The 22,015-nt window shown below is 48.5% G+C and overlaps 1 protein-coding gene across 1 annotated transcript in view; it reads left to right on the forward strand.

Moving 5' to 3' along the window:
* LOC141976806 (uncharacterized) overlaps positions 1–22,015 on the forward strand; it is a 117,920-nt gene that overhangs the window by 84,725 nt on the left and 11,180 nt on the right. Inside the window, exons 11-14 of the mRNA XM_074937970.1 lie at positions 3,816–3,836; positions 7,961–7,981; positions 9,509–9,532; positions 10,153–10,179. Of these exons, the coding sequence (XP_074794071.1) occupies positions 3,816–3,836; positions 7,961–7,981; positions 9,509–9,532; positions 10,153–10,179 (93 nt within the window). The remainder of the gene's footprint in view (positions 1–3,815; positions 3,837–7,960; positions 7,982–9,508; positions 9,533–10,152; positions 10,180–22,015) is intronic.

A 22,015-nucleotide genomic window follows, 5' to 3' on the forward strand; every position in this document is an offset into this window, starting at 1 on the left:
TGGGACCTGAGAGGAGTTGACAACGGTCACAGATGGAGGAGGGGCGACCCCAAGGACTGGGCAATCAGGGTCGCTGGTGATGAAAGGGTCAATGCCCTTCCAGGTAATGGGGGTCCCAGATTCTCCTCCAAGCTGGGCCAGGGGGCAGTCCCTCTGGACGTGCCCAGCCACCCGGCAGAGAAAGCACTGGGCCTTCCCCGAAGAATAGTAAACCCGGTATTGGGCCCCTTGATGGGGCACCAGAAAAGAGCCCTCCAGAATCTCCCCGTCACGTGCCGCTGGCGGTACTTGAATCTGCACCTGCCGGCAGAACGATAAAACATGGCGGAGAGTGGGATCCTTGCAGCCCAATGGAAGGGGGCTGAGGACGGACAGGGGCTTCCCCAGGGTGGAGAGGAATGGCAAAAGGGCAGCATTGGGGAGGAAGGGAGGAACAGAGGAGAACACCACCCATACGCCCAGATCCTCCAAAGGCTCAAGGGGGACATGAACGCCCCCCACCACCAAGCCCCTCTCCACCACCTCCTGGGCAGCGGCCTCCGATGCCAGGAAGAACACAACCTTCCCAAACTTCTTAGAGGCTGCCACGATGGCTGTGGACCCCACCACCCGCACTATCGCCTGCACACTGGTTTCCACATGGGGAGAGGCTGATACCAGGAGGCAACGCACCCCGTGCTCCCTGGTGAGGATGGGAAAGGGGCCCTGGCCACCGGGAATGGTATTCCGGGAGGCGGCCAGAGCAGACTGCAAGACAGCAAGCGGAGAGGTCGCAGCTACCTGGGCATACGCCCTGGGGGCCGAAGGAGCAGCACCTCCAGGGCTGGTGGAGGGAAGAATGAGTCGGGGAAGAGAGGGAGCCACGGCTGTCAGCGAGGCCGCAGCAGGAGAAGGAACCGCCACCACGGGAGTTTTCGCCTTCCGGGAGGGGCCTTTGCCTTTTTTCATCCCCCGGCCCTTCCCACCGGCCAAGGGAGCAGTCTCAGAAGCGGGGGTGGCAGAGGTTGCAGCAGCAGCAGCAGCAGAGTCTCGGGAGTCCCTATCCGTGCCCGCTGCCACCAGTGCCTCAGTGGCAGCGATGGCAGTCAATCCGGCAGCGGCGGTCAAGGTAGCCATCACAAGGGAAGGGTGGAAGGGAGACTAAAGGGAAACTGCAGGGGCATCCAGGGAAGTCCCACCCTCCGAATCACCCACCACAGGAAGGGAGGGTGAGGGACAGCCACTTAGAGCTGGAAACAAAGGGAACGGGGGGAAGGGGGAAAAGGCTACCACACCCCTCTGCTAGGCTGAAAGCAGGGCAGGAGGGCGCCAACAGAAAGGGACATAGGAAAACAAAGAACACAACTTCTGGCACAGGATGAAAAAACTGGCTCCCCTGGCTGCACTAAGGAAAGGAAGGGAAAACTAAAACATCATGGAGGAGTGTGCACCAGTGAAGGGAAGAACCAAAGAGGGGAAGGGAATCTCAAGTGCCGAAAATGGAATGTGGGCACACAGACAAAGAGGGCAAACCGGGGGTGGGGGGGGGCGTGGGACAGCAAGGGACTGGAATGAAGGGTGGGGAGGACAAGTATGCCACAGGCAAGGAGCAAAAAACAGGGTGTGCTCAAGAGCAACCAAACCGAAAAAAGGGAAATGGGGCTGGCATCAATGCCTGCACCATGGGACAAGAGCGGGGCAAACAAACTAACCTCAGGCCAACAAAGAAAGAAGCCCCTCAAAAAACAGGGCAGGGCAAAATGGAGCAAACAGGGTGGCTAGAACGGGGCGGTTGGGGGGCAGGCAGCCAAGGGAAAGGGGGCAAAGAGCTGCAAGGACAGGTCAGAGGGCGAAGCAGGGGAAAAGGGAGCCCACCAGCCAAATGCAGCAGGGGAGGGAGGGCAATTCCAAGGGAGTAAAGAGGAAACGTGCACCCAGGGGTGCCCAAAAAACAAGTGCCTGCTCGCTGCTGCTACTGTCCCAAGATGTGAAAAAGGACAGAGCAAACTGCTAGGCTGGGGAGTGGAGAACAGAGCCAGATGGTAATTGGGAAGGTGGAGGGGGTGGTGGTGGCAGTGGGGGAGCAGACAGACCAGGGGAAGTGCTTCACGCCACTCGGCACCTACCACCACAGAAGCAAGGATGTTACAAACCCCCTCCATAAAGCAAGGCCTCCTCCACTCCCTCCTCAGCTCCAGCAGCAGTAACAGGCTCTCCAGCAGCAGCAGGAAGGGCAGCAGCAATCCAGTCAGGGGAGGCCCCAAAAATGATGGGAAAAGTGGGGCCTCGCACTCCCTTCTGAGGGTCACACTAGCAGGGTCTTCCCCACAGCAGCAGCAGCCAGCAGGGCAACCAGCCAGCAGGACAGCCATAAGCCAGAGTGGAAGGCAGGTATATCAGCAGGAGGCCGAACTGCACCCACTGAGCTCGACAGAGCAACAGAGACTGTGGGGTGTTAGGGGGCTTATTAATTCACCCACTTACTTCCCTGGTCCTTCTCGCATGAACAGAGAGCAACAATACCTGAAGTCCAAAGGTGCAAACAATTCAATATTTATTGGGGTGAACTTCCAGCAAGCATGATTCCAGTTTCCTTCCTTAGTGTCCCCCTTCCCAGCTCTAACACCACAGAGCCTTACACCTGTGTCCCTGTTCCCACTCCTGCCCTTAGCAAAACATGATTCCAATTTCCCCACCCCCATTCCCTGTTCCCATCTCCCACACCCACCCCCTCACTTCCTGATTGACTGCAGACTATATAGTAAAACTTGAGTTCTGCTTAGCTATACCTTAACCAATCATTTTCCTGAAATTTAACTAACCAATTCTAACATATTGTAACATGATTATGTAACCAATTATATCCCACCACCTTAAGTAGTTTACACCCAGCAAAATTAATTATACAGCAGACAGAAACAATCACAGAACCAGACAGAGATTATACAGACAAACAACAGGGAAATGGGGCTACAGTGATAGAACAAACACAGAAATGAGGATTTCACATCCCAGCTATTGATAAGTGAGTTCTTGCCAGACAGGATGCTATCAAACTAAGTTTCCTTTTACATCTTCTAGGCACTTCCCTTTCTCTGGAAGCGATAGGCATTATCAGGACAGGATTGTATTCCTAACAGCCCAATAGCACCTGATTTCAATGTGACTGGTTTGGAATGTGAGAATGTGACCGGTCGCTTCCCAGCTTATGGCTGCCTCTGCTGCTTAGCCAAAGATCTTAGCCTAAGCACCGGGCCTCAGACTGTCACAGTAAGAGAAGGACCTTACACTGGCAGACAGTGATTTTGATTCTTTCTTTTATACCTCTAGAACTAGCTAAGTGATAAGAACACACCTAAATTCTTAGAGTATAGGCCTTTACAGACAGGCCTGAATATCTATATCCTAACATGGGGTATTCCACCTTCCCATCTTCCATACTGGCTGGTGATGAAAGTAACTCAATAGGCTGTGACTCTTGCCACTACATTGAGAAAGGGAAGTTACATTGGGGCCTTATCGAGTTTCTGAGGCCAATTATTCCACCCAGAAGCGTGGGACCCACCAATACAGGCTTGGAACTTTGTCACAGTATGTAATCTTAGACTGCTGTTATTCTCGTTCGGGTAATGATGAGGAGGGGGAAAGAAAGTAATTTTAATACCCAAATTGTCACAATAGAAAAGGAGAAAGTTCTGAAAATTAATCTGCCAACAATGATACAATAAGGAGGATCTGGCCAAAGATTCTGGGTTTGGGCTCCAGAAGAAGCTGCTGCTTGACTTCAAGGTGATAAATGTTACCATAGTAATTGAAATTTTGTTCTTCTCTTGTAGAGCAACTGGAGAAAGCAATTGGTATGTGCTTCCTTTTTTTAATTTGTCATATGAATGTTGTTCCTTACCATAAGAATGCTCTGAATCATAGAATCATAGAATCATAGAATATCAGGGTTGGAAGGGACCCCAGAAGGTCATCTAGTCCAACCCCCTGCTCGAAGCAGGACCAATTCCCAGTTAAATCATCCCAGCCAGGGCTTTGTCAAGCCTGACCTTAAAAACCTCTAAGGAAGGAGATTCTACCACCTCCCTAGGTAACGCATTCCAGTGTTTCACCACCCTCTTAGTGAAAAAGTTTTTCCTAATATCCAATCTAAACCTCCCCCACTGCAACTTGAGACCATTACTCCTTGTTCTGTCATCTGCTACCACTGAGAACAGTCTAGAGCCATCCTCTTTGGAACCCCCTTTCAGCTAGTTGAAAGCAGCTATCAAATCCCCCCTCATTCTTCTCTTCTGCAGACTAAACAATCCCAGCTCCCTCAGCCTCTCCTCATAAGTCATGTGCTCTAGACCCCTAATCATTTTTGTTGCCCTTCGCTGGACTCTCTCCAATTTATCCACATCCTTCTTGTAGTGTGGGGCCCAAAACTGGACACAGTACTCCAGATGAGGCCTCACCAGTGTCGAATAGAGGGGAACGATCACGTCCATCGATCTGCTCGCTATGACCCTACTTATACATCCCAAAATGCCATTGGCCTTCTTGGCAACAAGGGCACACTGCTGACTCATATCCAGCTTCTCGTCCACTGTCACCCCTAGGTCCTTTTCCGCAGAACTGCTGCCTAGCCATTCGGTCCCTAGTCTGTAGCGGTGCATTGGATTCTTCTGTCCTAAGTGTAGGACCCTGCACTTATCCTTATTGAACCTCATCAGATTTCTTTTGGCCCAATCCTCCAATTTGTCTAGGTCCTTCTGTATCCTATCCCTCCCCTCCAGGGTATCTACCACTCCTCCCAGTTTAGTATCATCCGCAAATTTGCTGAGAGTGCAATCCACACCATCCTCCAGATCATTTATGAAGATATTGAACAAAACCGGCCCCAGGACTGACCCCTGGGGCACTCCACTTGACACCGGCTGCCAACTAGACATGGAGCCATTGATCACTACCCGTTGAGCCCGACAATCTAGCCAGCTTTCTACCCACCTTATAGTGCACCTGAATACGTGCCTGGATGACTCCCTCTCCTCACCTCCATCTCTTTCCTAACCGCACCAATGGCCATGAGGATTGAGTTTAATTCTTTCCCCAAGCAGACCAGCTGATGACAATTTCAGTGTATCTTAGAAATGCACAAAGATCAGTTCCCTGACTGATTTGAGCTGTAATGCTGGATACCAGAGAGCTGGAGACTCTGATTCCCGCCATTATCTTCATTCTAATTGTAAAAATAATCATAGGGTAAAACAAGCCATAGTTGCCTTATATGGAAAATTACCTTGAAACATAAAATACAGGTACATCTGTATTTGTGCATATATTCTTATTACAATCATGTGGGTCATAATGAGGAGAGAGGCTCACAAGGCGCTCTGCCTTAAACCGTTTTATTCAATATCGGTGGGAGTTTTCAACAGCCTGAGTGATGTAGGACCACAAGTCCCCCTGGAAAGTCTCTGTTTCTCACTCAAGTGAGTGTTTTTGAAAATCCTCCTCCTTGCCTCTGGGATACTATTGGCCCCAGCCTATGGCAGTGCTACGTACCAGACTTGTGTATACATTAGTTTTAGACTGTCCAAATGGGGACGAGATGGGATAAGTGACATCGGTCATTTCTTCTGGATTTCAGTCGGAGTGAGGTGCCAAGACACTTTAAAACATCCAGCTAGCTGCTTATCTGCACTTTGAGGTGTCTACATGCCTTCAATAATCTGCTTCTGCTTCCTAAGAAGCCCCATCAAGGCTGCCCTCCCTTTAGGCTCTGGCAGTTTCTCTGGGCAGGGACTGATTCTCTTACCTGTTCCCAAGGAGGGATTTCCTCCAATCACAACCAGCCTCCACCGGAGGAGCTCAAAACATTCTCTCAATATTAATGAATGAAACAACCTACCAAATTGTGAGGCCCTGAGTATTACTGTCTCACTTCTACACGTGGGGAAAGTGAAGAACAGGAAGCTTTGGTTGCTGTCCCAAGGAGATATGGGAATTTTTGCCAGATGTGGGAACCCAGGTCTCCTCAATCATTGTCTTGCCCATTGGCTATAGCAGTCACACTAACATTGCTTCTTCCATTTGGAAAGTTCCAATTCTTTTGAAATCCCTTTTATGTACAAGAGGGAATACAGACTGAACCAGGGCTGTCTCTCAAGCCCGTGGAAATTGTAACCTTAAGGGAGATACTGGGCTGTGTATGAAGTTTCCTTTCCTCCTTCTCTCAGGAATCAGATTTCTAATATGCATGTCACTTGGATAATAAAATTTAGTAGCTCGTCCTGGCCAATGCTAATGGATTTTTCAAGGTGTAAAATCCTGTCTGTGCTAGATAAAAAGCTGTGTTTTAAAATGTGTTAGCTAACCCATTTTAATGAACATGTTTTAAAACACTATAACCCCAACTCTGGTTGGTGTCGGTGCTTCCAACTCTCCCCTTGACAGAAAGTCCTGTCCATTTGCTGGATCAAAGAAAAGGTCCTGAGTCAGTTTAAACTCCAGCTATTATTAAAAAGGTCCTTTCTATGTCTGTTGGCCTCTGTAGAATCCAGTTTAAACTAGCATATGGGAGCCTCCCCTGGATGTGAGGCCTCTCTCGGGGTGTGAATTTGCTTAATAACACCCCCCCCCCCCGCCCACACACACACACACACACACACACACACACACTGTTCTTAGTTCCTGCCGGGTTGTAGTCAGGGGCAGCAGGTTTGTATAATTTTTGGTGGTGCCCAGAACGGGTCCAAATTGTCAGTCAACGCCTACCTAAGAGTCTGGGAGGAAGTCTGGGTTTGGGAGCGGGGAGGTGTCGGACTCTGGGATGGCATTTGGGTGTGGGGTGCGGACTCCAGGCTGGGGCACAGGGGGGACTCTGGGAAGGCGTTTGGGTGCAGGGGGTAGGTTCTGGGAGGGAGTTTGGGTGAGGGGTCTGGGCTGGGGCAGGGGTGCAGGAGGGGGCTCAGGGCTGGGGCTCAGGGTTGGGGTGCAGGGGGTGAGGGCTCTGGCTTGGAGGCACAGGCTCTGGGGTGGGGCAGGGCCAGGGATGAGGAGCTTGGGGTGCAGACATTCTGCCCCGGGGCTAGGGCCAGAGAGGAGGACTCCCCCCAACCCTCTCCCCCACTGCTGCTGCCCCTCACCGTAGCCTCATTGGGGGTCGGGGATGGGGCTGCCCCTTGCCCAGCATGGGGCAGAAGCAGTGACTGTGGGCGGGGTGAGGGGTGCAGGGTGTCACAACACTCACCCAAGCCTCAGCTGCTCAGGTCCAGGAAGCCCCCTCACCTCCCCTGTGGTGGGTGGGTGCTGGAGGCGGAGGGGGCTGCCATCACATGTGGCTTCCTCCCTGCTGCAGCCTGCTGCCCCACACCATAGCCTCACTGGGGGCGTGGGGGTGCTGCGGGTTGGGAGGGGCAGGATCACAGGGTCAGACACTCAAGCCCCAGCAGCTGCTCAGGTGAGTAAGGTCCAGAGGCCTCTTCCAGCCTCTCTTCCTGGTGGGTGCTGGGAGGGCTGTCAATCATTGTGCACCTCCTCCGGTGCAGCAGCAGCCAGCTGCCTCAGCCTGCTCTTTTGCTGTAGGTAGCCTTAGGCAGCAGCGCAGGCAAAGGACAGCAGCATGGAGAGGCAGGGCAGCCGTCTGCTTTTAATCAGGCAGGGACACTCCAGGGCCCGGGGGAGACATGCGGGGGGGCGGCACACGGAGGCGGGGGGACGCTCCAGGCAGGTCCAGGGGAGAGACCCGGCTCCAAATATTGGTGGAGCTGGGCCCCTGGCCCTGAATATTGCTGGAGTCTTGGCACCACGGGCCTATGTAACTCGCTGCCCCTGGTTGTGGTTACCCTCTCTCATGGAATTACATAAAACCCCTTGCCCAACAGGATTAATAAATTTAATACATTAAAATCTCCTAAGTATAAGGGAGAAAATTGCCATATCTCTCACAATGTTACCACAGTTAGTAACTGAAAAAATTGTTCTTTTCTTGCAGAGCAACTCCAGAAAAAAATTGGTATGCACTCTAATTTTTGTCTCCTGATTTTTGTACTTTACCGGAATGGGACTCTGAGAATGAAATGAATACTTGGAGCTCCCCCGCACCCCACCTCCACCTTTTTCCTAACTGCATCAATCAATGACCATGAGGACTGTGTACAATTAATTCCCCCAGTTTAAAAAAAAAAAAAAAGCTAACTATTTCAATTTTTCTTAGGAATGCAATCAGATCAATTACCTAAAGTGCAATCAGATCAAATACCTAAAGTGTGGAGACTTTGATTCTGGTATTATCTTCATTCTAACTGTGAAAATAAGCATGGGGTAGAACAAGCTATGGCTGCCTTATATGGAAAATAACTTTGAAACATAAAATACAGGTACTTCTTTCTCAAACATTTGTGCATATATTGCCATTAAAGTTATGGTTGTGATAATGAGCAGAGAGAACAAGTCGCTTTGCCCCCATCTTCTTATTCAGTGATGGTGGGATTTTGACACAGTCTGAGTGATTTAGCAGCATAAGTCCTCTTGAAAGTCTGTGCTTTTCAATGATTTGGGTGTTTTAGAAAATCCTACTTTTTGGCTATGAGCTACTAATTGTAACGTTAAGGTTAAGGTCTTGTGTATGAACTTTCTTTTCCTCCTTCTCTCAGGAATCACATTTCAAATGTTCATGTTTAGACTCAGAAAATAGATTGAGTGATAAAATTTAGTAGCTGGTCGTGGTCAACGCTAAGGTATTTTTAAAGGTGATAAATTTTGTCTATGCTAGATAAACTGCTGTGTTTTAAAACATGTTAGCTAACCTATTTTAATTAATTTAGTACACTATATATGAAATTCTGGTCCCATTGTGAGTGTTTCCATTGATTTCAATGGAACCAGGGCTTCACCTCACCTATTTCCTCAACTAAGCAGGATGTTACTGAGAAGTTTTTTCATCAGAGTCTGGAATTACTGCAAACTCATGCTCCCCATAAAGTCCTTGTGATTGTTGAATGTTCAAGGATCACAGAGACATACCTCATAAATCAAGCAGGATGTTATAGTTGCATACTTTTACTATTAATAAAATGCTAATATCTATATTTGCTTAATCTAGTTTCTCTCTCTCTCTCTATCTCAATGTTTAGTCTGTTCTCACCACTAGGGTTTCTGGGTACTTTACAATTTCTAAAATTCACCACAATAAATTCTCTTTCTCTCTCTCTTTCCTCCAACCCCAAAGTTAGAATGTGCTTACTGTTAGTGTTTGATTTGGTGTCACTGTTCTGTGAGAGCAGGAAGGCTAAATCAGAGAAACGAGTTTATATTTTCAGCTGAAGAATGAGATTTGTGGGGATTCTTTCAATCAGTAGAGTATGGACCAGACCCTGCTATTACTGAAGTCAAGAAGAGCTTGGCATGGAAATCAATGGGACTGTGATTTGGCTCTGTGTGTGTGTGTGTTTTCACAAGCATGCCATTGTGCAGCTCTGGCAAAAGAAGGAAAATCAAGTTAATGATTGAGAAATGTTTTCTGTTTACTTTCCATTTTTAGAAAAAGCAAAACCTTCAGAAGCAGGTAAGATTTTCTACATGCCATCTCCCACATCATATAGGGTTCACTCTCACTCAGCAACATTGATAGAAAAGAGATGAAATAGTACTTGGTTATTTCAGGCCCCAGTTAAAGAGAATTGTGACAGAAAAAGAGGAAATGTAAATATGTGTGGGGTTTTTTTTTAACAAGGTCAGTCCCAAATGAATTAAAAAATGTTAATCTGAGTTGCTAGTTTTCAAAGCATTTTATGTTATTTTGCTGGTAATTGTAGAAAGGGGCTTAGTATTCACACAGACAAACACACACACTCAAAACAGATTTGTCAGCATCACTAAAACATGGGATTAATATGGCTACTATAGAACAACATCCCCATTTCAATAATATTAAAGGAGCTGGGGGAATTCCAGTTTATGTTGGGAATCTTCAGTGTGTGTGTGTGTGGGAGGGGTGGTTCTCTATGTGTTCTGTGATACTGCAGAGTCTTTGGAAAGATTGAGGTGATTGGGTAATGGCTCCTATTTACTTCACTGGCAATTGGATGGAACCCTTAGAAAGGCCCGGGCAAGAAGGTCTTTGAGGAACCAGAAAACTCATGCATGAATTAGCCTTTCCTGACCATTTTCATGTCTCTCTTTCAGAACATGGTGATCTGAGAACTCAAATAGGTAAGAAGAACGTCTTCTTAGTTAATGAAGTAGACCACAACATAGTACTCCTATTTCAGATCACAGCCAGCACAGGAGAGACCAATATACAGTATGGTAGAAAATGGGTCCTATTTTCAAATGCTGATGACTTTGTGAAACAGCCACCTTTTGGGTGGAAAATGCCACCTTGTTTTTCTGTGAACAAAGCAGATTTTTTAATATTTCTTTTTCTTTTATCACTGTTTCTTTTGACTGAGAAGACTGTGACAATTCACCTGTGTATCTCCATTATTTTCTAAATGTTCTTAGCAGCCCTGAGGTCAACTTTTGTGAGTTTTCAAATTGTGTACAGCAACTGTTCTGGCTGATGAGTTTTGCTCATCTTTGCGGTGGAAAAGGAGGTTGGTTTGGACTATTGCTAGTGTGACAACTCAGACCAGAAGGAGATAAGAGAGTAGTAGAAGGCAGGTGTATCAGCCTCAGAATGAGCAGGTCCCTTTTTCCTGGATAGCCAAACAAAGGCTACTCCAGGCCAATCAAGACACCTGATGCCAATTAGCCAGTTACGGTCATTAGGCTATTGCTGGCACCTAACACCAATTAACTGGCTAAGGGTCAGTTAAGGCCGTTAGGCTAAGGGAGACAGCTGGAACCAATTAAGATCCCACTCATACTACTTAAAACCTCTCCTTTCCAGTTCTCTCGAGAGAGCCCAGGTGAAAGGAGCTGGAGGAGAGGAAGCATTGCTGAATCCTGGGGTAAGGGTGAAGCTAGGAGAAGGGGACCACGGGGAATCAAAGCAGCATCAGTGGTGAAGAGAAAGCCGCCAACAGCTGCTACCATTAGGGTCCCTGGGCTGGAACCCGAAGTAGAGGGCGGGCCCGGGTTCACCCCACCACCCCCATACTCTACAGAGAGCCTCTTGAGAGGGGAAGCAAGACTCGGTCCAGGCAGGAGGCCAGACTGTGCTCACTGAGCTCTATGGAGCACCAGAGACTGTGGGGTATTCCCCTTTCCCATCTGTCATACTGGCCAGTGATGACAGTAACTCAACAGGCTGTGATTCTTGCCACTGCACTGAGAAAAGGGAGGTCACATTGGGGCCTTATCGAGTTTCTGAGGCCACTGAATCCGCCCAGAAGTGCAGGACCCACCAATACAGGCTCAGAACTTTGTCACAACTGGTGTTAGCAGTGGGATTAGTTGATTTATCATTCACCGCGCCATGGAAGAAGGGGAGAGTTTTTTTAAAAAAATGTGCACTGGGTTTGGGTGTCCTCACCATGATGGAAGATATAATAAAAGCAATGATACAAGCCACTGCAGCGCAGCAGGAAGCCACCCAATCCAGGTGATGGCGCAACAAGAATCCATGCGGCTACAACAGAAGATTAACATATTATTGATAGGGCAGGCCACGCAGGATCGAGCCCTCTTGTAGGAGGTGGTAGACCAGTTGAAAGCCCTCACCGCCAAAAAACAAGGGTCTAAAGGGTTGTGAGTATGGAGGGCTGCCGGTTGTATATCGAAGATGACAGCCGATGACGACATAGAGGCATATCTCCTCTCCATTGAGAGGACTGCCTTGCAAGAGGCATGGCCCCAGGACCAGTGGGCCAGCATCTTTGCTCCCTTCGTATGTGGAGAAACTCACAAATCCTATCATGACATGCCCGCTGAAGCTGCCGTTGACTACCCTAGCTGAAAGCAGAGATCCTGGCGCGATCGGGCGTAACGACTGCAGTACAGGCCCAGAGATATCATGAGTAGAGGTACCAGGAGGGCAAGCCTCCGAGGTCCCAATTGTTCGACTTCATGCACCTCGCACGAAAATGGTTACGACCTGAGGCATGCAACCCAGAGGAAATGTTGGAAACTTTGGTCATAGACCACTACATGAGGGGATTGTCTCCAGATCTTAGAATCATAGACTATCAGGGTTGGAAGGGACCTCAGGAGGTCATCTAGTACAGTGGTTCTCAAAGCTGGTCCGCCGCTTCTTCAGGGAAAGCCCCTGGCACGCCACACTGGTTTGTTTACCTGCCGCGTCCACAGGTTCGGCCGATTGCGGCTCCCACTGGCCGCGGTACACCGCTCCAGGCCAATGGGGGCTGTAGGAAGGGCAGCCAGCACGTCCCTTGGCCTGTGCCGCTTCCCACAGAATACAGAAAATAAGTTTTTATACATTACTCTACATATCTGAAGACTGGGGAAGTGACTGTACCTCGATGCACTCCTAACTTCAAAACCCCCTTTTTGTATATACTGTTCAGGACAAAAAATTCCTTTCCCACAATTGATCTGAGTTCTAGCCCAGATATCTCATCTTACTTATCAGTAAGCTAAAGACATCTGCAAGTGAGCTGTCTGTGACAACAAATGAGTCTTATTGACCTAAACATCAAGTTCAGCTTTATTATGGCACCTGTCACAAAACACATAGCAAAAATTACTTGTCCATTACTACTAGCCCCGCTCTGTGAAGGGTCAGAGCCAGGGATTACACAAACTCCTTTACTGATTTCATATATTCCAACTTTTGGTAAACCACTAAGATTTAATCTAATTATAGAGAACATTTTAATATCACAGATACAAAGCCCTAAATTTGGAGATAACAAACACTTCGGTTTATACACAAAAAGGATTTTGGTTTCTATCTGTATAAAATAATTGTAGGGTTTAATATCTAATCACAGTGTATATCTCAACAAAACCTGAAATAATTTCATGGGGGAAAGAAAAGGTGCATACCTAGTCCAAGGATTTTCCCCCCGTTGAATTTTCAGGGCTAATCCAAAAAAATGAAGGTGTCAGAGTTTCTCAGATCACACAAAGTATTTTATATTAGAATTAGGCAACCTAAATATAGGGATCCATACCAGCTCCCTCTACAATAATGTTTTCTAGTAAATAGGTGCAAGGCACAGAGGTATAATTATTGTGAGAACCACTGCTCTGAAATGTTCCCAAATATTTGTCACTAAAATCTCAATAATGGAATAGAAGTAATATTTATTTCTGCAGTAAGAGGCTATCCGTGCTATCCTCACTCAAGGAAAACTTTCGTTGATTATCTATCTATCTATCTATCTATCTATCTGAGCTTAGTTACGCAAGTTCAAATACAGAGTTTTTCCACTGACATCAAGACTTTTTTCCGGAATCACACAACTGCAACTAAGAGCAGATTTTGTCCCTTTGCCCCCAACTATGAAAAAACATGACCCAGTTAGACAAAATATAGGGTCCTATTTTTCAGTGTTTATTTCAGAAAAAAAAAACCTCCTGTGGATATAACTTTGTGAGAGTGAGAGGATTTACTGTACTTAAACTTATATAACTGAGAGCAGAATTGTCCCCAAGGTTTTATATTTGGAGTGCTTTTATTCTGATTGTGTGTGGAATACTTTAGTAATATATTTAGCAAAACAACCTTTACTGTTAATTTTCCCAATTAAAAGAATTAAAAAAAAAGGAATATGTAAAAATGTAGTGTTCTTTTGGAGTCTGAAACCTTGATGGAAACAGTAAGTTCTTCTTCGAGTGCTTGTTCATGTCCATTCCAATCAGGTGTGTGTGTGCGCACGTGCACGGTGGCCAGAAGATTTTTCCCCTAGCAGCATCCGTCATGCTGGAGTCCTGCCTGCTGACCCACCACTCCTTCAGTTCCTTCTTACTGCCAGTGACAGTTGGCTGGAACTTCCCATAGCCCTTGCTTAGAGAGCATATTCTACAGTTCTTTGTATATAGTTTACCTTAGTCATTAGTAATTAGTGTAATTAGTAATTAGAGTTGTTGGGGGTCCCTCCCATTTTGACTCCCTGGAACCGTGGTATGCTGCGGTCCTCAGGGTTTAAAACCTGTGTGGCCTGTGTGAAGCGCATGCTGATGAGCGATCCACACTCCTCGTGCTTATGGTGCCTAGTGGAGGGTCACCAAAAAGATCACTGTAAGATCTGCCATGAGTTCCGCCCTAGAACTCTTAAAGAAAGGAAACAGTGGCTAACTGATCCTCATGGAGGCAGCTCTCCACCGGGCTCAGGGGAGCCAGTTCCTAACACAGCCTCCTCGATGTGGAGTGCCCCGATCCCATCGTTAAGCTTGGCACCGAGAAAAGACTCATCCCGGGGTGCTCGGCACCCACACGGTACCTCACGAGGCCCAGCTGAGAGCAGGCATTGATCCCACTCGCTGCTGCCTCAGAAGAAAAAGAAGCCAGACAGTCGGTCACCTCTGGCTAAATCCAGAGAAGTAAGACCCCAGGAGGGCCGCACCTCCGGATCCCCTACTGGGGTTGCATTGACTCCTGCCCAGGCGAGACAATTGAGTCCAGGCCTCCCATGGTCACTGGTCCGTACGGGTCAGCAGCTACAGCTCCCTTCGATGCTGGAACCTTTCAAAGCTGCTCGGGACCTGCTGCATGTTACAGAGCTGTTCTCACCCCTGAGGAGGGAGGAACTTGCAGCACTGGCAGTCCCACCTCGCCCCCAGGTGCAGTCAAGAGGGAAGCTGGCAATGATGTCCAAGCAGTCCCCCTCTCCATGTCCTTCGGCACTCTCCCACTTGGACAGAGAACCTACTCAGTCCCCAAGCTCTCGATGCTCAAAGCACCAAAGCTCGGCTCCTCCATAGTCTTCAGTCTCCGAGACCTCGGAGTCAGGGTCTGACTCCTACTGATCTAGGAGGAGTAGAAGCTGAAGATCAAGGTCAGGGAGAGATAGGAGAGAGCCCAAAGCGTGACCACCACAGTGGCAGAATCCACCACAGTGGCCATTCTGGACTCCCTGGGTCTTTCACCAAAGCCAGGGAAGAATTCAAGGGCACCACTCTGCTGCGTCTTCTGAGTCCTCAGCCACCTTTGTCCTGCCATCAACTGCGCAGTTTGCCTTGGTGCCTGCTCACATGCCAATGCCTCCAGCTGAGGCGCCGTTGCCAGCACCAGCCTCGGCACTGAAGACTCGTCTGACTTCGGCGCCAGCACCGAGCTCGACACTGACTACGGCACGGGCACTGACGACCCCGGCGATGTTTTCAGTGCTGTGCCCACCACCTTTATCGGCACAGGCAAGGGGGTTGGCACAGACTCCATTGATGGTTCCATCGGTGTTGCCAATGGCTGTGCCAACTCTGGGTTCGGCGTCAACAGCCCCAGGGCCGGCGAGTGCTCTGTCGGCACCAACACTGCTCTGACAGATGCGGGACCACTTGGGAGTGGATGGCAGGGAGCATACGCTTCTTATAGGTGCTTCCTGCTCATCGTCGCCAGAAGAGGCATTGGCGGGCACAGCCATAGTCCCAGCACTTGAGAACAACAGGGTGCTGCAGCAGTTGCTGCGAAGGGTTGCTCAGGGTCTGGGCATTAAGCTCGAGGAGGTAGTCGAGGAGGCTGATCCCATGGTGGACATCTTCGCACCCTCCGGACCTTCCCGTATTGCCTTTCTACTTATTAAAACCATTGTGGACACCACCAAGACCCTGTGGCAGACCCCAGATTCATTGCTGCCCACTGCCAAGTGCAATGAGAGGTGTTATTTCATGCCCTCCAAAGGGTATGAACATTTGTATTCCCACCCACCACCTGACTCTCTTGTTGTGGATGCTGCTAACCAGCGTGAGAGACAGGGTTTCCAAGGGCCCTCCCCAAAAAACAGGGAGGCTAAGTGACTAGCCCTTGTTGGGAGAAAGGTCTATTTTACAGGGTGCCTGCAGCTTCGTATCTCGAACCAGCAGGCTATCATCAGCAGGTACTCTTAAAACACCTGAGCGGTGATGGCCCAATTTATGGAGCTCCTCCCTTCAGACTCCCAAGCTGAGTTCTTGGCCTTGGTAGAGGAGGGGAAGCTAGTCTCCCTGGCTTCCCTCCAGGCCGTGTTGGACGGTGCAAATGCCACCACTAGGGTCACGGCTACTGGGGTGGCCATGAGAAGGGTCTCCTGCCTCCAAGTCTTGGGGCTCCCTTATGAAGCCCAGCAGACTATTCAGGACCTCCCATTTGAGGGTGTAACTCTTTTTTCTGAAAAGACAGACAAGAGGCTACACCGCCTGAAAAACTCACGAGCCACCCTCAAGTCGTTGGGCCTGCACACTCTCTCCACACTGCGGAGACACTTCAGAGCGCAGCCTCCTCTGAGATTCCATCAAGACAACCAACAGGACGGTTCTTGGAGAAGGAACAGGAGTGGCAGGAGCAGACAACACCCATCTTCAGGCCAGGGCTCTGGCCAACCCAAACCGCTTTCTGGCCCTAAGCTGGCCTTTTGAAGGTGTAGTTGAGGACGGCACACCAGATCAAAATCTGGATCTACCCCACCTTACCCTTTTCTCCTGTCTTTCCCCTTTCTACCGTGCATGGTCCCGTATCACTTCAGACTGTTGGGTGCTCTGCACGGTAGAGAGGGGATACTCCATCCAATTCTGTGCCCTCCCGCCCTTCCACCCTTCTTCCCCATCCCTCTTCAGGGACCCTTCTCACAAGCAGCTCCTTATCCAGGAGGTGCAGTTGTTCCTATCACTAGGGGCAGTGGAGAAGGTTCCTCAGGAACACAGGGGTGAGGGCTTTTATTCCTGGTATTTCCTAATACTGAAAGCCAAAGGTGGCCTCAGGCCTATCCTGGATCTGAGAGAACTCAACAAGTTCATGAATAAACTCAGGTTCTGCATGGTCTCCTAGGCATCCGTCATCCCCTCACTAGATCCAGCAGACTGGTATGCCACCCTCGACTTGAAGGACACATATTTTCATATCGCAATCATTCAGCCCCACAGAAAGTACCTCAGGTTTGTGGTCAACAGTACCCACTACCAATTTACCATCCTCCCATTCGGCCTGTCCGCAGCACCTCGAGTCTTCACCAAGTGCATGGCAGTTGTCGCTGCGTTCTTGCAAAGGCACCTGGTACAGGTATTTTCATACCTCGACCTCAAAAGCCACTCCAGGACCCAAGGGGAAGCTCAGGTCAGATTCATCAGAGCCACCTTCAGCAGCATCGGTCTACTTCTAATTGAAGCAAAATCGACTCTGTCTTCTGTCCAAAGGATAGAGTTCCTAGGGGCAGTACTGGACTCGATCCAAGCTAGGCCATACCTGCCGGAGGCAAGGTTTCAGGCCCTGAACGATATAATTCGAGGCCTCAGACAGTTTCCCACCACTACAGTGAGGAACTGCCTGAAACTTCTCATGGACACATGGCTGCCTGTACCTACGTGGTGCAGCATGCCAGACTCGGGCTTCGACCGCTTCAGTCATGGCTTGTGTCAGTGTATCGCCCAGCCCAGGACAGCTTGGACAGGATCGTGACCCTGCCTCACCCAGTCCTCGACTCCCTCCTGTGGCAGATCAACGTTCAGGAGGTGTGCTCAGGGATTCCCTTTGCCGCCCCACAGCGGTCTCTGTCACTGGTGATGGACATGTCAGACTTGGGCTGGGGAGCTCATCTGGGACACTGCAGGACTCAAGACCTCTGGTTTCAAGCAGATCTGGGTCTCCACATCAATGTCAGAGAGCTGAGAGCGGTGTGCCTGGCATGTCAGACATTCTGTCCTTATCTAACTGGACAATGTGTATCAATCATGATGGACAATACAACAGCAGTGTTCTATATCAACAAACGGGGGTGCACATTCCTCTTCCCTGTGCCAGGAAGCCCTGATGCTGTGGGACTTCTGTGTAGAACATTCAATACACCTGCAGGAGTTGTACCTCCCTGAGGTACAGAACGAGCTGGTGGACCGCCTCAGCAGGTCGTTCCACAGCCATGAGTGGCCCTTTCACCCAGAGGTCACAATTTCAATCTTCCAGAGGTGGGGTTTTCCCCTGATAGACCTCTTTGCCATGCGATGCAACAGGAAATGCCAGCAGTTCTGCTCCTTCCAGAATCACAGCCCAGGCTCCAGCATGGATGCATTCCTCCTCCATTGGGGAGGTTCTCTCCTATATGCCTTTCCACTCATACCGGTCGTTCACAAGGTGCTCCTCAAGATCCACAGAGATCGAGCTCAGGTCATACTGATAGCACCAGCCTGGCCCTGTCAGCAGTGGTACACATCCCTCCTACTCATGTCCGTGGGAGCCCCAATTGCCTTGCAACTCTCCCCAGACCTTCTTACACAAGATCACGGACATCTCCAGCACCCAAACCTCCAGTCTCTTCGTCTCATGGCATGGAAGCTCCATGGTTAAAACTGTTGGAGCTTTCCTGTTCAGACCAGGTTAAACAGGTCCTCCTTGGAAGTAGAAAACTCTTTATGAGAGCCACATACCTTGCAAAGTGGAAGAGAATTTCAATCTGGTCGGCGCAGCACCATTCGCCCCCAACACTAGCTTCAATGCCGCTTATTCTGGACTACCTCCTCCATCTGAAACAGGAGGGTCTCTCGTTGTCTTCTATAAGGGTGCACTTAGCCACCATCTCAGCCTTCCACCCGGGCACGCAGGGCTGCTCTGTGTTTGCTAGCCCCATGGTCAGTCAATTCCTAAAAGGGCTTGACAGGCTATACCCTAACATCAGCCTGTCCATCAGCCTGGAACCATCAGAGGTCCATCAGCCTGTCCCTTCTTGTGACCTCAACTTGGTCCTTTCTAGGGTCCTGGGGCCCCCCTCTGATACATAAGCAACATGCTCCCTGCTCTACCTCTCTTACAAGGTGGCGTTCCTGGTAGTGATAACGTCGGCGAGGAGGGTGTCTGAGCTCAGGAACCTAATATCAGACCCTCCCTACACCATGTTCTATAAGGACAAGATTCAGCTCAGACCTCATCCTTCTTTCCTCCCAAAGGTTGCATCTCAGTTTCACATGAACCAGGACATCTTTCTCCTGGTATTCTACCCTAAGCTGCATTCCAGCGGCAGAGAGCAGAGACTCCACTCTCTGAATGTCCGTAGGGCGCTGGTCTTCTACATCAAGAGAACAAAACCATTTACAAAATTGGTCCAGTTATTTGTGGCAGTGGTGCACAGGATGAAAGGTCAGCCTGTGTCATCCCAATGCATCTCGTCATGGATAGCACTCACGAATACAGGACACTACAACATGGCAGGTGTTCCTGCACCTCCGATCACTGCACACTCCACCAGGGCGCATGCTTCATCTATAGAATTCCTGGCTCAGGTTCCCACTCAGGAAATCTGCAGAGTGGCAACGTGGTCCTCCATACACACTTTCACCGGGCACTATGTGATTACCCAGCAGGCCAGAGACTATGCGTCCTTCAGATGAGCAGTACTCCAATCAGTGGACAACTCTGACCCCACCTCCTGAACTTGGGCTTATGAGTCACCTGATTGGAATGGACATGAACAAGCACTCGAAGGAAAAAAAAACAGTTACTCACCTTCTTGTAACTCTTGTTCTTTGAGATATGTTGTTCATGTCCATTCCAATACCCACCCTCCTACCCCTCTGTTGGAGTAGCCGGCAAGAAGGAACTGAGGGGTTGGCAGGTCGGCAGGGCTCTATATTGAGCACCGTGAAGGCACGCCTCCAGGGGGCCCCCAGACCGACCCGACGGATGCTCCTAAGGGAAAAATCTTCCAGCGCACGCACCTGATTGGCATTGCACATGAACAACACATCTCGAAGAACAACAGTTAGGAGAAGGTGAGTAACTATTTTTTACCATTGAATTCTGAGTACTTACATTCACCCAGCACAGAGGTTTAAAAGGATAATTCAATTGTTTTGAGATAAAAACCTTTTGAAAACCTTATGCAGACAGGCCTGTGAGTCATGCCTGTCGCTCCACCCCCAATTTGCAATGGGGGGAGAGCAGAGATGTACAAGGCAGGACCCAGGTGGTGGTGATCAAACAGGGGGTGGAGGGCTGAATTAAAGCAGAGGGGGACAAGACAGAAGCTGGAGGGGTGGGGCACTTTTGAGCAGAGGTTAGCAGAGGCTATAGGATTAGGCCAGTAGAAAATATGGCATATCCTGGAATGGTTGAGAGCACAAGGGACCTTGACTAGTGCTATGCCTGAAAAACACTTTTCAGAGTGCTTTCCGTTTTCATACAGTATAGCAGGATGTTAGCCCATGCTGTATTTCTTTAAACATGGATCTACTTATATCTTGTTAACTTCTCAGATACCCTTCTCATACTACACCAATAATGATTCCCTGTCTTTGAAATATGAAGCAAATGTGCATAATCTTAGACTGCTGTTATTCTTTTGCAGATAATGAGGAGCGGCAAAAAGGGACTCATTTTTAATACCCAAATTGTTACAGTGGAAATGGAGAAAGATCTGAAAATGAATTTGCCAGTGATGTTACAATGGGAGTGAGGTGCCTAGGCACTTTAATATATCCAGTTAAACACCTATCTGCATTTTGAGGTTCCTAAATGCCTTAAAAATCTGTCTCTGCTTCCTAAGAAGCCCCATCAAGGCACCCCTCTCTTTAGGCTCTGGCAGTTTCTCTGGGCAGGAACTGATTCTCTTTCCTGTTCTCATGGAGGGATTTCCTCCTATCACAACCAGCCTCCACTGGAGGAGCTCAAAGCATTCTCTCAACATTAATGAATAAAACAACCTACCACCTTGTGAGGCAATGAGCAGTATTGTCTCCTTGTACAGATGGGGAAAGTGAAGTACAGGGAGCTTTGGTCACTCTCCCCTCTAGATTCAGGAATTTTTGGCAGAGGTAGGAACTCAGGTCTCCTCATTGTCCTGCCCATTAGCTATAGCAGTTACAGTATCATTGCTTCTTCCCTTTGGAAATTTCCTATTTGTTTGAAATCCCCTTTATATACAAGAGGGAATACAGATAGAACCAGGGGTATCTCTCATGCTGTTGGAAATTGTAACGTTACGGGAGATTCTGGGCTGTGTATGAACTTTCCTTTCCTCCTTCTCCCAGGAATCAGATTTCTAATCTGCATGTCAAGACTCAGCAGACAGGTTGAGTGATAAAATTTTGTAGCTGGTTGTGGTCAATGCTAATGGATTTTTCAAGGTGTAAAATCTTGTCTATGCTCAATACAAAGCTGTCTTCTGAAATGTATTTGCTAGCCCATTTTAATGAACATGTTTTAAAACACTAAACATGGGCTCTGGTTGGTGTCAGTGCTTCCAACCCATCCATAAAGATTTGGGCCCTTCTGTCAATTTGCTGGATCAGAGAGAAGGCTCTCAGTCAGTTATAACTCAGGCTACTTATCCTTTCTTTGTCCTTTGTCCTCTGGAGAATCCAGTTCAAACTAGGATGGGGAGCCTCCCCTGGAGGTGGGACCTCTCTGCACTGTTAATTTCTCTAATGAGCCCCCACTGTTCTTAGTTCCTGGAGAGCTGTGGTTACCCTTCCTTGTGGAATTACATAAGAACCCTGGCCTGCCAGGATCATAAAAACCCTGCCAGGATTCATAAACATAGTACTTTCAGATTTCCTAAAGAGAAGGGAGGAAATTACCACATTTGTTACAATGTTAACAGTGGTAGGAACTGTAAATTTTGTTCTTCTCTTGCCAAGCAACTCTAGAAAGAAATTGGTATGCACTCTTATGTTTTCACCTGAATTTTGATCTTTACCAGAATGAGACTCATTTTAACTGTAAACGCTGCATACCAGAAAGCTTGGAGACTTTAATTCTGGCTATTATTTTCATTCTGATTGTGAAAATAAGCATGGAGTAAAACAAGCAAGCCATTGCTGCTTAGATGAGAAAATAACTTTGAAACATAAAATCATAGAATCATAGAATAACAGAGTTGGAAGGGACCTCTGGAGTCCATCTAGTCCAACCCCCTGCCCAGAGCAGGACCAATCCCAACTAAATCATCCCAGCCAGGGCTTTGTCAAGCCTGACCTTAAAAACTTCTAAGGAAGGGGATTCCACCACCTCCCTAGGTAACGCATT

The sequence above is a fragment of the Natator depressus genome, chromosome 23, assembly GCF_965152275.1.
Source record: "Natator depressus isolate rNatDep1 chromosome 23, rNatDep2.hap1, whole genome shotgun sequence".
Taxonomy (NCBI): Eukaryota; Metazoa; Chordata; order Testudines; family Cheloniidae; genus Natator; species Natator depressus.